The following is an 18,621-nucleotide window of genomic DNA, read 5'->3' as shown; positions in this document are numbered from 1 at the left end:
TTTTTTTTTTTTTTTTTTTGCTGCTCAGGGCAAAGGGAAAAATCATGAGGGAGAGAGGCAGAGGCTGTGTTAAGACAGTGAGTGCTAGAGCCAGGCCACCAGCTTTGCTGCCTCCTCCTCTTCCTCTCACCTTCATGCCCTGGGCAAGCTGTCTTCTTTCTTAATCAGTGCATCATTACACGGAGATCTCTGAGAAGGCTGCCCATACCTACTGAGCTCAATAAATGCAGCCATAAGTACGATTGTCCCTTAGTATCCTCAGGGGATTTGTTCCAGGAAGGAGACACCCCCCCACACCCCCATGGATCCTCAAGTCCTTTCTACAGAGGGTGCCAAAAAAATGTACGCACATTTTAAGAAAGGAAAGCTGTATTAAAATTGTAATACTCAGTATATTACTGATAACAAAAGATGAATACAAGTCACGTTTGACTTCTGCAATTACAAGAGGAGCGCAAAGTGGTTGCCATCAGTGTCCAGACACTTCTGATTATGGTGAACTATTGCTTGAGAAACGTTGTCCAAAGTGTCCACTTTTTGGCACCCCCGGTCTAAAATGGTGTAGTGTTTACATATAACCTACGCATATCCTCCCATGTATTTTAAGTTATGTCTAAATTACTTACAATACCTAATACAACGTAAATGCTATGTGAATGGTTTTTATGTTGTATTGTTTAGGGAATAATGACAAAAAAAAAGTCAACATGTTTAGTACAGACGTAACCATCATTGGCCTAACTTCATAGTACACGCCAGCAAAAGTGTAACACTTTTTTCTGGAATATTTTCCATCAGAGAGGTTGGTTGAATCCAAGAATGTGGCAGCTGCGGATGTGGAGGGCCGACGATACAGATGACACTGGATTTTGCAATAGTGACTCTATCACTTTTCATGATAGAATAATTCTGGTCAGATGAGTACAGTTTATAGACTAGTAAGAATTATGAGGCAAATATGCAGACTTATTTTTATGTTCTTTAGTAATCTTTTCTACGCTTTCTGTCTTGAATCACAGATTCATTACGGATATAGGATTTCGACAGTACATGAATCATAATTCCAACCTGACAACATCATAATCAGAATGGGGGCTATGGTTGAAGTTGATGGACAAATGCCTTACGTGTTCATTTGAGAGAGATACTTGAAAGCTCTCAATCTGTGGCCAAGGGAGAATCTCTAAATAATTTTATTGATTACAAAAAAAAAAATCCAAGACATTGAAATTGGGAAATTTTGGACCAAATTTAGGGGAAATAATGTCCAGAGTCATGACAAGTATATTCTGTCTCAAATATTAAGCTATAGCTTGTTTGTTGGATTTTTCAGAAAATGTGTTGTCATCAGGTTCTATTTTTGTATTTCAGGAATGTACTGGCACATTATACCCTTTCAGGCTCACGGATGTCCCCTTTTCTTGTGTAAGCATCTGCCCGATGTGTTTTCTTGCATCTCACTGAGAAGCAGTTCCACTCTCCTCCCAGTTTATTGTTGGCCATGTAATTTTGTTTATGATGTTTTTGTTACTGGTGGTTTTTCTTGTACTCTGTATTCTGACTCAGGAAGCCCATCTCCTTTTCTATTTATGGTAATTACTAGAGAGCATTTTATTTTGGCCCTTGGGGAGCGCCTGCTGTGTCTCTTTGTGTGGGCATGTGTGTTAAAATTGGAAAGTGTTTTCTTTGAGGTCAGAGCTTTTGTAAAAGGGTCTGAAGTTTGTCAAACCCCAATTGGCCATTAAGTTTTGTTTTATATAGAATAGCGACCTCCCCACCCCCATTTTCCCCTTTTAAGCATTTCTTCATCAACTTTAAGGATAAAATCAGTTCATTACATGTTGGAATAACGAGATCTGTTTTCTCTGGCTTTTCTGGCGTGTGGGGTGGAGAAGGTCTTTTTGAGAACTACCTTGATAACCTGGGACTGTTAGGGACAAACAGGGAGCAGGCAGGCAGCTTAGTTTCTCTCGATGTATTCTAGAGGTTCACCTGTCTGGAAACAAAAATGGATTTATATGTTAAAGTGGGCGGGAGATGTCACAGAATAGAGCCTGGCAGTACTTGCTTTGCTGGCACAAGAAGAGGAACGAAAGCTTCACCTATGTCCTTTAGGTAACTTGGGGCTGGGGTTATTCTGCAGTAGCTTGAGTTTTGGATAAACGAGAAGAGGAACTCAACATATGAAGGTGGTTTTTTCCCCCTCCTAGTAAATGGACCTTAATTTAGTCCTTAGTTCACAATAAGACATTGGGTCAAACATGTCTGTCTTATCAATGTCTCCCTCCTGATATAATTAATTCAGTGAGCAGTCATACCCTAGTTTCCCCATACTTGTACCAAGACGTTGTTTTTGTACTTCTTATTGGCAAATCAGATCTTATCTCTGACTCATAGACATGAGGGTTTTCCTCATTCAGTTTGAGGTACGGAAGCTGTGAGTATATTATAGCAGTTTGATTCAGTTCCTTGAGGCCAGTAGGTACTTGTTTTATGTTTCAGGGAAACACAGTTTTAGTGTCAGTTAAAACTGTTTTTTCCTGATTTTAGAGAATATTGAATTCTCGGTTTTAGAGAATTACTGTCAAGAAAATAAAAAGTGTATTAAGACGGTCTGTGTGCTCTGTTTAAATTGTTACCTCGTTTCCTTGGTTACATGGGTTTCATTTTTCTTTGTAAAGCTTCATTCCCTCCACACTTACTTATTAAGCTCCTAATGTGTACCAGGCTTGATGTTAGGGAGTTGTCAGGATGTAGATGATTGTAATGCAGTGAGACAGAGTCCATTGAGGGTGGGAGGGTTGCCACCAGATGGGAGGTGAGGAGTCAGTTCTGGAGCGGATTCCGGGTTTATGAAAATGTCACGTCACACGCCACACCGCTGACCATTTAAGCCAGAATGCGCTGTACTAGATGAAGCTCCCCAGGGGATTTCCAGGGCAGCCAAGCTTGACAGCTAGTATTCTAGAAATGTGTTTCTAGTGCTGCACAAACCTGAACGTGAATCCTCAGTGATGGACTTGAGGAGGACGTGTTAGAAGGACAGGAATATGGGTTTCCAGTCATGCTACTCAAGTGTGGTCAGGAGAGTCTTCGCTTCAGGAGCTTGAGCTTTGCTGAAGGGGAAATGACAGAGAACGCACGGCATCGGTATGGCAGCAGGCTGCAGCTCAGGATAAAATGAAAATGTTAGTTACTTGGCAGCAGTTATTTTCTGTGTTCTTCCTCCAAGTCTTAGGCTTTACTCCTTTGGACTTTGTACTGCCCTGCCCTCTGGGTCCTGACAGCATTTCTGTCTGCGGGCTGAGCCAGGAACTGGCAGCCAGAAGTAGCTGCTCTCAGAGATCCCCTCTCAGGGGGCTGGAGAGGAAACAGGTTGCAGTTTGTCTCACGTCTGTGATTTGTGACATGAAAACTTGTCTGCATAGCTACAGTGTGGTCTCTAGGGTATCTCGTGAGCATATTTTGACTACCTGTGAGAGCAGGCCTCAGGCCAGTGTGTCCCGGTGTCCTGTCTGCTGTTGGTTATTTCTCCTATTTGCGTGTGAAGCCTATGTATAAGGAGGGGCGTCTGTGGTGTGTGAGTGGGTGTGTGACAAAGAGACACATTGAGTGATTGATCTATGACTTTACCTGGCAAATCGAACTTACCGGAAGCATCTGGTGATCTACAGCATCACCTATGTCGAGCAGTGGATTTTTAAGGCCTCCATTGTCACATTATTGAAAATCCATCATGTGTCAGTTACGACTGTGACGTCAAATGTAGATTTTTATAGAATGACTTTTTTTTTTTTTTTTAAATATTGGGGAACAGTGTGTTTCTCCAGGCCCCATCAGCTCTAAGTCGTTGTCCTTCAATCTACTTGTGGAGGGCACAGCTCAGCTCCAAGTCTAGTTGCTATTTTCAGTCTTCTAGTTGCAGGGGGCGCAGCCCACCATCCCATGAGGGAATTGAACCGGTAACCTTGTTAAGAGCTCACGCTCTAACCAACTGAGCCACCCGGCCGCCCCATAGAATGACTCGAGTCAGTAAAGCGTTCCTTTTATTCCTTCCATATTCAGTCCTCTGCCTTCATTCACCCTTGGTTTTAAAGCATCGTTTTTCCTATAGCTCTGAAAACCTTAGCCATGAAATGACTTGTCCAGGTCAGCCAGCCCTTCCCTAACTTCAGTCCTAACTTGTAAATGAATAGGAAAACTGTTTTTCTGCCCTTCAATAAATTAGGGTACTTAAAGTCTGATTTCAAGTCTGATTTTTGAACTACCATCTGTATTCAGATCTCTAGCACTGACACGGCCTGAAATAGGCAACTCAGACTCAGCACATCTAAAAACTAAGCTCTTGGTTCCTCCCTTGCTTCTTGCTTCTCTCTGCTCCAAAGTGCTCTTTTCAGAAGCACCCTTTTCCTCAGAGGTGACTCTGTTTACTGAGATGAAAATCTTTGGAGTTAATCTTTGATTTTTCTTCCTCACACATCATCCCACGTCAGCACTGAGTTGGCTCAGGCTTTGAAATGTTTCTAGAATGTATCCAGTTGTCATAGCCTCCTGCTACCACCCTGGGCCTGCCTCTGGTGTAGGCAACTACCAGTGTCCCCTGCGTCTTCTCTACTTCACTCCCACCCACACCCATGGTTTATTTCCACATAGTAGCCTGTGGGAGCTTCTAAAAATGGAAATCAAATTATGTTACTTCTTTGCTCAGAACTCTCCAGTGGTTTCCCATTTTCAGTAACATTGGCATCTCCCGACTTCTGCTTTATGCTTTCACACGCATGGCCTGAAGTGTAAATGGTAAACTTCTATTTACATCCACTGTGCTTATAACAGGCATTTTGTTTTGCTTACCATTGTGAAATACCAATGTAAGAGGAATCACAGCTTGGCTTCTAGGTAGCCCTAATTTCTTCCCTAACTGACAGTTTTGCTTTAAAATGCGATTGTATATACGCCACATCACCTTTGTGGGGGTCAGTCCTCACGCTGTTGAGGGATCTTGGTCGATCTGTAGGTAAGCAGGAATCTTTTCATGGAACCCACAACCCTGGTACATCAGGCTTTATAGAGCTAAATAACTGCAGGAAATCTCATCCTGTTTGAAAAATTAAAACTGGCTTGGATGCAGGAACCCATATGAAGGTCTTCAGTTTTGTTCAGGTGGCAGAAATAATGCTGATCTTTGCAGACCATTGTGAAATAGTGATATAGTGAAATCTTGTCTTTGGACAAGGACTAGATTAATTTGTAGGAAATCTACCAGTTTAAATACAATTGATACCTTGTACTAACAGTCCTGGTCATGTAGAATCATGTGTTCTGTGCAATATAAAATCAAAGTAAAACCAAGAGCTGAAATAGACATAATTGGTAAGTAGATCCTAATTGGCTATTTATTTATGTATTTCTTAGTATCAAAGTATTGATATGAAAAAGAGAATTGAGACTAGACTTTTATCCATGTCTATTGGGAAAGTCTGTTCTTTATTTATTGTTATATTATAGTTGAAGTCACTATCAATATTTAGTTAATAAACACCAGTAGTTCTGTTTCCTGGTATTTGTTTTGTGATGGGGATGTAAAGATGAGAGCTGTTGCCTTTACTTGAGATGCTCAGGGGTGTTGGGCGATGTGGGGGAATTAAAACGTATCTATATGGTTAAGTTGGGCTGATTAGATATAAAATAGTCTTTGTAGGCCATGCTATGAAGCTTGGAAATTTCCCCTGTAGTAGCTGTTGGGAACCGTGGAAGGCTTTTGAGTCGGGGAAGGAGGACATGGATCGATGATTTTAGAAAGTAACTCATTGCAGTGTGGCTGTGTTTTTAGAGAAACAATGTGGGGAGGACAGTTGGAGTAGGAATTGGTTTGGGACTTGTTTTGGAAGGTTTCTTCTGTGAGACAGGAGAGGCCCTGTCTCCAAGGACTGGAGAGACAGACAGACAGACAGACAGACAAACAGACAGACAGCATTACCTGATTTAGAGGGTGAATGTGAACAATGAGGAAGGAGGTGCCAAACCCTGCTCAGGATTCCAAACCCTGGGTGCCAGGAGGGTGGCCGGAGGGTTTAATTAAGATAGAGCCCCCCACGAAGAGGTTGGAGGAGGGGAGAGAGGAGATTGTCCAGAAAATGACTTAGTCATCCTGGGTATTTAGATCATAATTAGAGTTTGGGAAGGAAAGAAGGTGGGGGGAGGACAGGAAAACCAGGGGAGAGTCAGGTTGCTACTACAAAGTTTGCATTAGATTTGGCAATTAGAATGTTTTTCATGGCAGTGAGAGCAGATTTCATGGAAAGGCAAAGTGTGGGAGTCACATCCATTGCAAGGCTGGTGGACACCCGCGGTCCTCCAAGTGTGGTACCTGGACGAGCATCACTTGGGAGAAACTTGGGGTGAGGCCCTCAGAGTGTGGTTTGTCAAGCCCTGTAGTTGTTTCACAGGAATGTCCAAGTTGTCAACCACTCCCCTAGGTCATTTGTTTTGCACTTGAAGAAACAGAATTCTAGAACTGGAATCCAGTTCCCTTACCTCAAAGCCATGGTTCTCTTTAAACTTTCTATAAAGAGGTGGCAACCTGTTTATAAGTGTTCACTCATTCATATGAACTGTTTTTTCATGCCTACTGTGTGTGAGACTCATCTTTCTGTATGGGGGGTGGGAAAGGTGATTCAGTCACTTGGCAGGCACTCTGGTCACGCAGAGCAGTCAGGAGGCAGGGCCGTTCTGTCCCAGCACCTCAGGCGCATCATTTAGATGTGTTTGTGTGATTGAACTTCATAGGCTAGTTGTAAAATGTAGAGCAGAATTTGTACAAGAGACAAGTAGTAGTATGTGGCCTGCTACATTTGTCATTAGTGGGAAGTGCTGTTTGGAGGCAGAAGAAGACATTCACATTGTTTCTGGAGACCCAAACCTGTCACGACAGGGTGCAGACCAATCCCAGGGTGGTCCTTAACCCTGGGGAGGGTACAAGAAGACGGGGTGAGGTGCATGGGAATGAATGTGGCACAGTGTCAATTTATATTAAATCCAAGGGTGAGGTTTATTTGTATGCTTACTGTAATTTGAAAATTTTCATAAAACGGCCCAAAATAAACCTAATGGTTTGTAATGTAGCATGAGCTGATAGCCAGTCCCCTGGGAATGTGTACACACTTATGCTTATTTCCTGGTGGGGGGTTACTGCTCAGCCACAATAGCCAGCAAGACAGTTAGCCATTGATTGAGCTCAGAAAATGACCCCAGCAGTGTCCTCGGGCCTGGGGGAAGAAACAAGTGCAAACATTGCCCACACCCTTTGCCATGGCTCACAGGCCCATGACCTTGAGTGGCCCTGGCAGGAGGCGGGGCAGCAATCAATCTCAGAGGTTTGGGTCACCCCGTTAGTTAGTGTCCGTTAGTGCTCCGGGACGGGCTGGTGGAGGGCTGGCTTTTGTCTGGTCATAGTACCGGAGGATTTATTTTGTAGGGGCTTCCTTAGAAAATGATTTGAAGGCATACTAAAGCAGTGTGTGTTGTGAGGGCTTACTTGTAGACTGAAGAATCTTATACTTCATCCTCAGAATTTCATGTACATTGCCTGCAAAACTGAAAGGCTAGCTGTAACAGGACTGGAATCGCTTTCCTGAGAGTTGTATGGATGGATATCTATAATTCAAATCTTACCTGCGTTCAACTCTGATTTCCTTGTGCAAGGTATTCAAGTATTCAGAACTTTCCTGCTAATAAGCTGAGCAGAACATAAAGGTAGCACATATTTTGAAAAATCTCAGGGACATAATGAAATGCATTAACACACAGTCAATTGAAACTCTTTCCAGTGAAAGACAAATATTCTGTAGAACAGTGCTGTCTGATAGAACTTTTGGAATCATGGAAACATTCTGGGTTGTTCATTTTGGGAGACATGTGCTATTGAGTACTTGAAATGTGTCTTAAGGAACTTAATTTTTCAACTTTAATTGTAAATAGCCACATGCAACTAGTGGCTGCTCTGTTAGTACATTTTAGAATACGCCATTTGGTTTTTTTTGGGGGTATTCTAATTAACATAAAAAGACTTTAATGATTAAAAGATCCAGATTAGTTAGAATTCCTTTGGCAACCTACTTGCTAATAGTTTATTCTCCAGTGAAGTTGGATGGTCATATGTTGGCATTGCTGATACTGGATCGTCCCTCATTCTGGTCAACTATTTATTTGTAACTTGATTTTATTTTCTACCCCCTATTCGCTCCACTGAAGCCGGAGCATCAATCCAGATTTCTGCTGAATTTTTGGAGATAATCCTGCTGTAGTCTTGGGCCCTTTTTGATTATGTTGAAACAACATGAAGAGCTGCAGGAAGGTTGGATGCTGTTTTGCACGGCCCTCGCGGCTGTTCCCCGACTGCACCGATTAACCATGAACCCACGGATGTCGTGGCCCAGGCTGCTGCTGCCTTGACAACGGCCATGTCTGACATGCTCAGACGGAAAAGAGCTGACTTGGCAGCTGCCCAGTGGATTTTTATAAAGGCTCAGTTGGTGGCCAGAGATTCAGGCTGTCAGAGTTGTGTTATGCAATAAATCGTTTTCAGCAGAAGTTCTTAATCCAATTTCAGCTGTAGCTTTTTTTTTTTTTTAAATAGGCCATAATCAAAGATAAGTACACATTATTTAGTGGGAGTTTGGAAGAAGTAGAACTCTCCTCGCATAAGCATTTTCAGACCGTTTACTTTATCCTGGGAAGCAGGTCTGTCTGAGGAAATTGGCTGCTTGAAATGCTTTTAATTTAGAGTCAATGCAAAGGAATATCATTCGCAAGTGCGTAAGTCATTGGCTTCCTGGCCACTTACCTTATTTCTAGGTGTGAATATTCCCCCGGTTTCTCTTTGATGTTTAAGTATTGACAGTTGAACTATTTTATGGAATTTAAAAAAAAATGGATTAGCATTGAGTTGACGCGAGAGATTTCTAATGGAGAAAATAGTATTTTGTTAGAAGGACAGAAACAGTTTTAGCCTAAGTGTACCCCTCTCAATTTTTCTTCAGTATCCTCTCTATTTTCAGCTCGGTCAATCACTGTTTTTATTGAATCCATGCCAAGAATCAGTATCCCCAGCAAATTTTTTGATGCTTTCATTGTTCTCTCCTCAAACTGTTGATGGAAGAGACTGGTGTTTCAGACAGTAACAAACTGTATTACGTAGGATGCTTTAACAACAGGTATAGGCAAATTTGGTTTGAAAAGAAAAGGCATTCATGTAGAGGCTTCCAGTCATTTTCCCTGGAAGGAGGAAAGGGCTGTCAGTTCTTTCTCCCCGCCTCCCTTAGGGACCCAATCTTTCAAATGTTGTTATTGGTCAGCTCTGTGCAGCTGTCAGTCAGAACCACAGCTCTCCTCCCCATGAATTGGCATTTCTTGTTAATTCAGCGCAGGGTAAGGGTGAGCGTTGGAATTGGGCATCACACTTCATCTTCTTTTTACATGGGGTAGAAAGTCACAGATCCCTCTGCTCCCAGAACTGTCGCAAGGTGGATAGAAGTAGGATATATGCATGTGGTGGCATTGGAAACTCATCCAGTGGCTCCTGTAATACAAACACTTGTCTTGGCACTTGTCTAAACTTTAATAAAGAAGTTATTAGCATCTTAGGAGAAGGTCTTTCTACTGTGACTTGAACATTCTTTTCTCTCACAACCTCCAAGACCCCATCTGCTTGTTGATCTTAGAACATGCTGTGAAGAACGTTTGACTTGGCATGGCCCCTCCTTGTGGAAGCAGGAGTATTTTCTGTGGAATGTAATGTCTTCTGTAACTGTGCCAGTCTCGGGGGTTCTCTCCGTCTCTCCCCCATTCCTCTTTATAACAAGCAGATTGACTTTTAAAACATTGGTGCAAAGTTCTGGATTTCAATTTAAGACACAGGTGTGTATCACTCTTTAATCCTTGTATGTATGTATGTCTTGGATATTGCCTTTATTTTTATTAGGTGATGTGGTTAAAAATGGATCTCTGTGGTGTTGTGGACCATTTTTAATGGATTCCTGCTGGAAGGGACCTAGTGTCATCGGTTGGCCTAAGTACCGGTTGTCCTCCTATCATTATTAAAAATGCCCTGGTTGGGATGATAAATTACTTGGTCACTTTACCTGTGATGCATGAATCTCTTATGCAGTTATCTCACAAGTGATGGGAAATTATCTTCCATTGGGCCCTATTTCATTTTTAAATAGTTGTAATTGTTAAAAAAAATTTTTTTTAAATTGATCAGAAATGTGCTTCCCTGTAACCCATGCTGTTTCATCCTTGTTTTCCCTCTCCTAAATCAAGGTGGCCTGAATTTGAAACCATAATAAAAAAACCAAGATATGGGCAAATTGCCTAAGGATGCTTTGAGCGACGCCCTTAGAATTCATATTCTCTCTATTCTACAAGGTACTTGGAGAGGCCAGTAAGAGAAGGCCCCTCCCCCTCCCCCTCTTCCCCTGCACACCCCTCCCACCTGCTTTTGCTAGTCTCCAGCTAGAGCTGTTGCTCTTGTTTGGTTTTTCCTATAACATTTACATTCACCTCTTGAAATTAGTCATTTTAATCTTGCTTTCATTTAGGAGTCAACGTGAGTTCCGTGTTTGATGTTTTCTCTATAGTAACAAATTTTTGAGTTTTGAAATTTGCTTCCCCATCAGGCACCTGCCAACTGACGGGCTTGCCTGGTGGCGCCAGCTCCTGTTTACGTCTCCATCTGCATGGCCTTTGAGCAAGCCACTGAAACTCATCTCTGAAAAATAACTAAGTCTGTGATTACTTCCTTTCCCACCCATTTTGAACTAAAGGGAGAAAGCTGTGGAGAGGACCCAGCAGACATTTGCTATCGTTTTAATCATTGTCACTTCATATTCTTCCCTGTGGCTCTGAGGACATCGTCCTCTGCCTAGCACCTGTTTTGCAAGCTTGACTGACCTGAGTGTCCCTGTTTTCTTGCATGTGAGTGCTCACGAAGAGGTTTGGAAGGCCCATCTTGCTCAAGAGCGGGCTGCCGTTGGAGAGCAGCAGCCTGTGAAGGCTCTGCGGGGCCTGTGGCATCTCAGTCATCTGATCAGTCTTGAGACAGTGAAGTAGAACTCTTGGTGCAGTTACAAGTGTATAGAATCAGTAACCCAGTGTTTTAAAGTGAAGGTCATGGAGAGACTTCCTGAATGGTCAGCAAATTTACTTAAGCCTGAATGTTAGTTTAAATAAAGCCTGAAATTAGGCGTTAATTTCAGGCTTTATTTAAACTAACATTGACTTGAAGTTGTAACATCAGTGGAGGCTGGGGTAGGTGAGAAGTCATGTATCTTGAAAACAGCCACAGTTTGAGGCATCGTGCTTATGCCCTTAACCCTGTACCTTCTCCATGAACGCAGGGGGGCACGGCGACCTGCACCTCCTTTTCTGCCGTGTGAAATTAACCTGGTGAAGGAGTGCAGCTTGGTTCATATTACCAAGCACATGGGGCTTTCTGTGAGTGGCCTGTGTTCTGTGTTGTTGGTTTTTCTTCCCACCCCAAGCAGTGACGAGGGCATCACTGGAAAATAATTCTACAGTTGGGAGCTCTGATTGTAGTTGGATCAGGGCTTCCTTTGAATTTTGTTGCATTATAATAATAAAAAAAAAATCCTCCCCTCCCCCCGCCAAGAAATAAAATCACCATGGAAGATATAGTTAACTGCAAGCTTAATGAAATCTTACAGTGTAATGCAGTTGCTAAAATGTATCCTAACTTTGGGATTTATGTGTGGAAATAGAAATGATCTTATTGCATGTGTTGGTCCTATTCTGGAATATTATTCACATGTTGGAATGTGGGTCTCATTCTGGGTGTCACGTTCTAAAGGGAAGTCATGCCAAGCTGGGTGAGAGTTGGAGAAACCATGTCACATAAAGAATGATTCTAAGAACAAAGACTTTTTTTTATTAAAATGTTTTTTAAAATTTATTTTCCAGTTACTGTTGACATAACAATATTATGTTTCAGGTGTACAACATAGGGATTAGACATTTATATACCTTGCGAAGTGATCGTCCCAATAAGTCCTAGTACCCATCTGATACCAACCACAGATGGAATTAGCAGTTCTTAGTGCCTTGCCTTTTTTATTTTCACCTCTGTTGTTTGATCACTGTTTCGGCTCAGTGAAGAGATGTCAAAGTGAAGATTTCTCAGGGTATATTAATACAGACTTATTTCTGACAGGAGAAATGGCAACAGTAGATGGCTGTTAGAAGTATTTATATTGGGGCTTCACCTCCTCTTTACCTGTGCCTGTATTCTGACAGGAAATAGAAAGTGACATGAAATAGGCATGGGATGGAGAACTGCTGTGTACAGCAGAGCTTCCGAAACTTTCGTGTGCGTGGGGATCGTCTTAAAATGCAGATTCTGATTAAGTAGGTCTGGGGTGGAGTCCAGGAGTCTACATTCCTAACAAGATGCCAGGTGGTTAAAGTTCTGGTTGTTCTGTGGATTGCACTTGGCGTTGCACTTGGAATTGCACGGATGTGGAGGGAGGCCGTTGAAGGCTGTTTGATCTCCAACCTGAACTGTGAGTTTTGGAGACGTTAGATGGTGCCGTCTGCTCCAAGGAGTGTCGTGTCTTCATGTGCCTACTTCCTGTGCACCTTTTTCTTACACGTCTTGTTAAGTTTGAGCAGCTTGAGTTATGGTGCTCTCCTTTTTTCCCTTTTAGTAACAAAGATTATGCCCGTAAGCATTCAATTTTGCTACTTTCGGTAAGAAATTGTTCAATTATTTCAAAGAATGGCAAATGTTTTGCAGATGAAAAAATGTCACTTTTAAAGGCGTCATTACTCAGTCTTCCATTTGCCAAAGAAAGTGGTTTTTAGTCAGTAGTGAAGTGAATCTAGATCTGTGCAATATTTTTTCCCCTCCTGTCAGCCGACCCAAATATTTTTATTTATATCACTATTTGTAAAGCATTTGTTTTGGGGTTGGGGAAATACAAGTAAGGGATTGAGGAACGGTAATGAGGAAAGGGGGTACATTGTCTGGGAGTGTGAATTGTGCATCCCCAATTTTTGATGGACTGTTAACCTAGAGGTCTTACCAAAACTCCAAATGGCCTTATGTGTTTTGAAATCTTTAATGAGACTCATAAGAACTGACGCATTGACTCCTATATCAATGGCTGCCACTCCTCCTGTATCTTTCTTTATTAAGCTGACCAGTAAACCAGCATAGACAAGGTGCTAGGTTTTGTGGAGACATTCTGGAGAAGGCCAAGAAAGCCACTCTCTCTCTCTGCTGCACTGTCAAATCCTGGGTGACTCCAAGCCTGAGGAAAGGGAGAGCCAGGAAGCGGGAAGTGGTCAAAGAAGATCAAAGGGGAGAATTAGGGTTTTTGAATATTGAGGTGTGAGCGGACATTGGTTGACTTGAAATTAGTGATTTGAGAATGACTGCTGGAGTGTAGGAGGCGGTGGGGAGAAGAAGGAGCGAATGCTGGCCGCTGCGGAGGAGAAGGGGCCTGCGCAGGTGTGAGGTTCGGAGAGGACCGGCGCGAGGTATTTTGTGCAGGAACTGGTCCGTGTTTAGCCGAAGGTGAGAGGCTGTGACAGGGTCCTTAGATGTGGGCGCTGTTTTGCAGGGAATTCGGTGGTTGAGAAAGGGGTGGCGCAGCTGCTGTGTAGGAGGGGCGTCGTCGTAGGGACTGAGGGGCAGCCGGCTCTTTGGCGGTTGTTGCTGTGTGGGGTGTTTGATGGGGGGAGCAGTGGTTTGTCAGGAACATTGCAGTGATTTCAGGTGCTTCACTTAAAACATCCTGGATGTCCCTGAGGTTAGCCACTGGCAGGCCAAGTGTGGGTGAGAGTGGGTAGGAAGCCTGAGCTTGAGTTCTTTTTCATCTCCGGAAATATTTATTGAGCTCTTACGCTATTGGCCTGTTTTACGTGCTGGGGGTAACGGGGGTGAACAGGAGAAACGATTTCTGGACCCCATGCATACATTGTCTGAATGGCTGATTAAATAAGACAGTGTGGGGACAGGGTCCCGGAGAGTAGTTTCCAGGCTCTCGGCCTCGCGTGGGAGGTGCTGGCTCGGGTAGTGAATGACCGTGGACTGTGATTGGTTGGCCGTCAGCTGTGACCGGTTGGCCAATTGGCTACTGATGTAACTGCGGGGCTGCGTTGATTGGTTGGTTGGTTGGCAGGCAGAGAAGTGAATGGCGGACTGCGGATCGTGTGGCTACTACCGCGTGGGTCTGGCCAGGCGGCCAGTGAGACTAGAGTGGCATGACTCCCCTACCTATGGCTCCGTGGGTGTTCCTTTTTGGCCTCACCATGTCCTGTGTTCTTATGTGGGAGCGGGACCACAGACCCCGCGGGCCGCAGACAAATGGCTCAGCGAGCAGGGTTTCCCGCGCGACAACAGCTATTGAAGACGGGAAAATAAAAGGGAAGCCTTGTACTTACAGGTCATATAAAGCCTTGGAGAGGAAGGTATTTGTGGTACGCGTTGGCTGACCTCTAGTGATGGTCATGTGTGGGCTGTTTCCTAGCGCTCCCAGAGCTTGGCTTTCAAGTGTTATACTTGAAAGTACCCTCTTTCTGCCCTTCCAGGACACCCAGGTCAGAAAGCAGCGTGTTGCTTCACGGTTGGGGGCAGGCACACGTCTGCTTCTGCATCTGACATTCCGCTCAGGAGGGATTCCACCACCCTGGGCTGTAAGCTTAAGTGTAGGGTGGTTTGTCGTGACTCTGCAGCTGTGCAGAAAATTTTCATTTCTGAATTACTACCTACCTACCCAACAAGCTTTTGGAAACAGAACAGTCAGCCCACTACCGCCTAGGCTTATGTCTTGCATCAACGTTGAGGGAGGTGACAAGTCTTGACCAGCCCTCCAGATTATACAGGAGCACTTGTGCTTAAAAGAAAAAAAAAAAAGTTTGATTTTTAATGTCTAGAGTTTGAAACCCCATAATCTGTGTCATGGATTTGCTTCTCCTGTATTTAAAGTACTTCAGAGATGTAATGAAGCCGTTGTTGTGTCAGGAAGTGGACCTTAAATACATCCTCCTTTACAGGCGTTTTCACCTCAGACAGTTTATGTTTTAATTAGACACTCATAGGGATGTCATTCTCTCGAATGGAGGCCTGACGTCAGAATGAAGCTACCAGCCCGAACAGAATGTAGAAAGTCATGACGGGAATTTTACAGTGAAAGCTATTTGGGGGCTTTATAATTTATAAGCTGTGTGTATGTGGGAAATAATAGTTTACAATAGTTTACAGTCGCATCACTGTTTATTGTGGAGATGCAAATGATGAGCACGCTGGACAGCCTTGATTGCCTAGACCCTGGAAACTGAAACCATGGATTTTAGCCTAATAAGCATAAACTCCTGCCGCAGTTAAGACTATCATCCAGTTGCCATGAAAAGACTAGGGGAGCTTTCCTGCTAACTCAAGGCAATTGCTGTAAGAGTAAATTCAGCTACAGTGTGCTTTGTGAGTGTTGTGCTTTGTGTGTTAAGTCACCTGCCTTTCACTCTGGTCGTTTATTTGGGCTGCTCAAATGGGTCTGTCTGGTCAGAGTGTTTCATTTTTCTGGTTTTTAACCAAGTGATTAGAAGCTCTCTAGTGACTTATAAGAAGTAGCGGTTAAGAAATTGTGTGTGTTCCTTCTGTCAGATCAAGGTGAAGCTTGCGGGCTTCTTTTAGCCTTCATGCCCACCACCCAGGTCGGTAAATGTCTTGGCTCTCAGGAGAGTGACCAGGAAGACAGGACGTGCCTTCTTCCTGTAGAGGTAACAGGAAATCTCAGCTTGGCAGGTACACAGGAGTGAAGGGCGCGGAGAGGAAGGTGGAAATCCCAGCGCCCTTCTTTCCCAGGGCTTCTTTCCTCTTATTATAGGAGATGGAGAATTACTCTCATTTTAGGAAATCCTGGAAGCTTAGCAAGAGTGCAGCTTACGTTATTTAGGGCTTAGAGTTTCTGTGTGGTTGGATTTCTAAGATGTAGTTTGTGTTTATACAGAGTTTAGGAATTGAAGAGCTGAAAATGACCTCAGATAACCTAGTCTTCCTAGCAAGTCCCATGGAGATTTTATGTCACCTGTTAGTGGCAGGGAGTACAAGCAGTCTGTTGGACATTCACAACAGCCAGCGCCAGTCTGACTGTGACGTGTTCAGGTTCCTGTTTGAACAAAAGGGACGTGAATATCCGAAATCCTGTTTTTACCGAGGGTATTAATGTTTTCCTTACTCTCTTAAGGCCCAAAATATCGGAGAAGCTCAAGTCCTTCCATCTCTAACTTGAGCTCTGTGTTATGAAATGCTTAAGTCTTAAAGAAGATGTACAGATGTGAGGATGTCTTAGATGAGCCAACAGTGCACTGACACCCACAGAAAAGCCTGTGAATATCCTTAGCCGAGTGGATCTACCCTGTAAACCTTTGTGCTCCCTGAGACAGTTCCCTCCGTGTTCTGTCACTGGTCCCGATGTAGCTCTTGTCCTATCTCAGTTCCCTGCTGGTGTGTCTGTCCTGCGTCACCTCTTGGCGCTTCGTCTGTTCTAATCTCTCGTTACCACTGGAATCGACTCTGGGCTGGCGGCTGTGCTTTGGTTCCGCCACCCCGACCTTCCCAAACTGGTCTTCATTTTGTTCATTCCTCTTTCAAGAACTTGCATTGGATTTGATACAATAGACATAAGGGAGCCACGTGTTTAAATGACGCTTTCAAGTCCTCTTACTAACTTGTATCTCTTTATATTTTTTAGACCCCCCCCCCCCACTCCCAAGATCCAATGCCCTTTTCCACAGTGGTCTCTCTCTCTGTCTTTTTCATTTGTGACTCATTTCCTTAAGAGGCTATTAAAGATCCAATTTCATTTCTTCTGACTGAATTGTACGTTTCCTCGAAGGTAGCACTAACCAACAACAGCAACAACAACAACAACTTCCCAAAAAGTATGGCACACGTTTGTAAGACATACACATTCTGGCATTACTCACTTTATAAAACTCCAGCATAATGGTTCCTCAACCCCTCTGTGAGTGTGATAACTTCGTTTTGTGAACTTTTACAGGAGTAGAAAACTTGAGTGTGTGTGTTTGGGAGTGGGTGTATAAAGGAAGTGAGGTGGTTTTGTCTTTCAGTCCCTGGTACAGTCTGTGGGTCAGCTTTTCGCTTGAGGTCTGTCCAGATGTTGAAGGGCTAGTGCTGGCCCGTCACCAGATGGTGGGCTATCGATCTCCAGAACCGTGTCTTTCTCACACAGTACTTGTTTGGAATGTAAAAAAAAAGTTTATTCTGACTCTTCATATTTTTTGCTTTCTTTTAAGTAACACCCCCTCTCCCTTTCTTTCCTTTCCTCTGTTTCTCCAGGATGACAGTGATGGGATTCCATGGTCAGAAGAAAGGGTGGTACGTAAAGTCCTTTATTTGTCTCTGAAGGAGTTCAAGAATGCCCAGAAGAGGCAGCATGGTGAAGGCATTACTGGGAGCCTGAAAACAGTGAATGGTGAGTTGAATATTTTGTTGGAAATTCTGGGTACGGCCTTGTCTCTCAGTTGGATGTGTTTTTTACAACGTGCGCTTCTTAAGCTAGGCCCCTCCCAACAGTTATTCTGGACAACCTGTTTTATTTATAGATTCATTTTTATGTTTCTTTATATCCTGCACAATATACTTGGCAAGGTGCCTTAGTCAGTCTGTGTCCTACAGACAGGACCAGGGCTGCAGGCTGATTTCTTACTAGGTCCTGGGTTGAACGTGGAGCCTGTCTTGCAGGGTTTTCTGTGGGTATCCGGCTTCATACCCAAGGATGACAGCAGAAGTCTTTGATGATCCCGCTGCAGTGTGGAGCCTTTGGTTCTTAGCCCCTGTTTGTATAGGAAGGAGCCTAAATCTACTGTGTGCCCTGCTCTCCGGCTCAACATCCTCCTAAGTACCTGCTTCCTTCCTTGTTGATTAGGTTGAGCGGGTTGCTACCTGGCAGCAGATATACGGTGGCACAGAATTCCTGTGCATCCAGAAGTGTACCTCTTCCTGTATGGTCATCAAAAGCATTCTTGACACCTGCAAGGAAACTTGCTCCTGTCTGAGTTTAATGGGGTTAATATGATTCAGGTGAAGTCATCCAGTGAAAAGCATTTCAGGACAAACATTTGGTTATTGTCTGTGTCTGTATTTAATTTCAAGGGATGTGGCTGTGGTGGCATTCCACAGTCGCTCTCGTACTTCTTAAATCTTTTAGGATTATAGGTCAATGTGAATGAATCGCCCTTGTTCTGGTTTGAACTTGCTTGGGCAAGGAGACCAGGAAGAAGAAATTCTGTTCTTTTTGAGAATCGTTGCTCTGGTCATGAGGTAACAGTCATCACACGTGGGGTACTTGTCAGCTTGCCAGGGTGACAGGTTCGCTGAGAGCTTCCAGTTTCTCTCCAGCCTGCTTAGTTGTGAGGCCAGTTGCCTGCAAGCCTCTGGTTGGAGCTAGTGCTTCCAGACAGGACGTGTAGCTGCTCTGTTTCCGCAGGTCGGTGGCTGGGTTTTCTGAGACGACCTCCATGCCATCCACCCAAGTTTTGTCATTGTCTTCTAGAATCTTGGGGTTTGAAACAAGAGCTTGA

At 43.7% G+C, this 18,621-nt stretch overlaps 1 protein-coding gene across 3 annotated transcripts in view; it reads left to right on the top strand.

Moving 5' to 3' along the window:
• The window catches only part of JARID2 (jumonji and AT-rich interaction domain containing 2), a 253,854-nt gene that overhangs the window by 95,835 nt on the left and 139,398 nt on the right, over positions 1-18,621 (top strand). For all 3 annotated transcript variants that reach the window (XM_019742971.2, XM_074335194.1, XM_074335195.1), the window contains one exon: positions 17,378-17,513. In XM_019742971.2, the coding sequence (XP_019598530.2) occupies positions 17,378-17,513 (136 nt within the window). Of the gene's footprint in view, positions 1-17,377; positions 17,514-18,621 lie in introns of those variants that run through there.

The sequence above is a fragment of the Rhinolophus sinicus genome, linkage group LG06 (assembly GCF_036562045.2).
Source record: "Rhinolophus sinicus isolate RSC01 linkage group LG06, ASM3656204v1, whole genome shotgun sequence".
Taxonomy (NCBI): Eukaryota; Metazoa; Chordata; class Mammalia; order Chiroptera; family Rhinolophidae; genus Rhinolophus; species Rhinolophus sinicus.
This window is presented reverse-complemented; position numbering and strand designations above follow the sequence as displayed.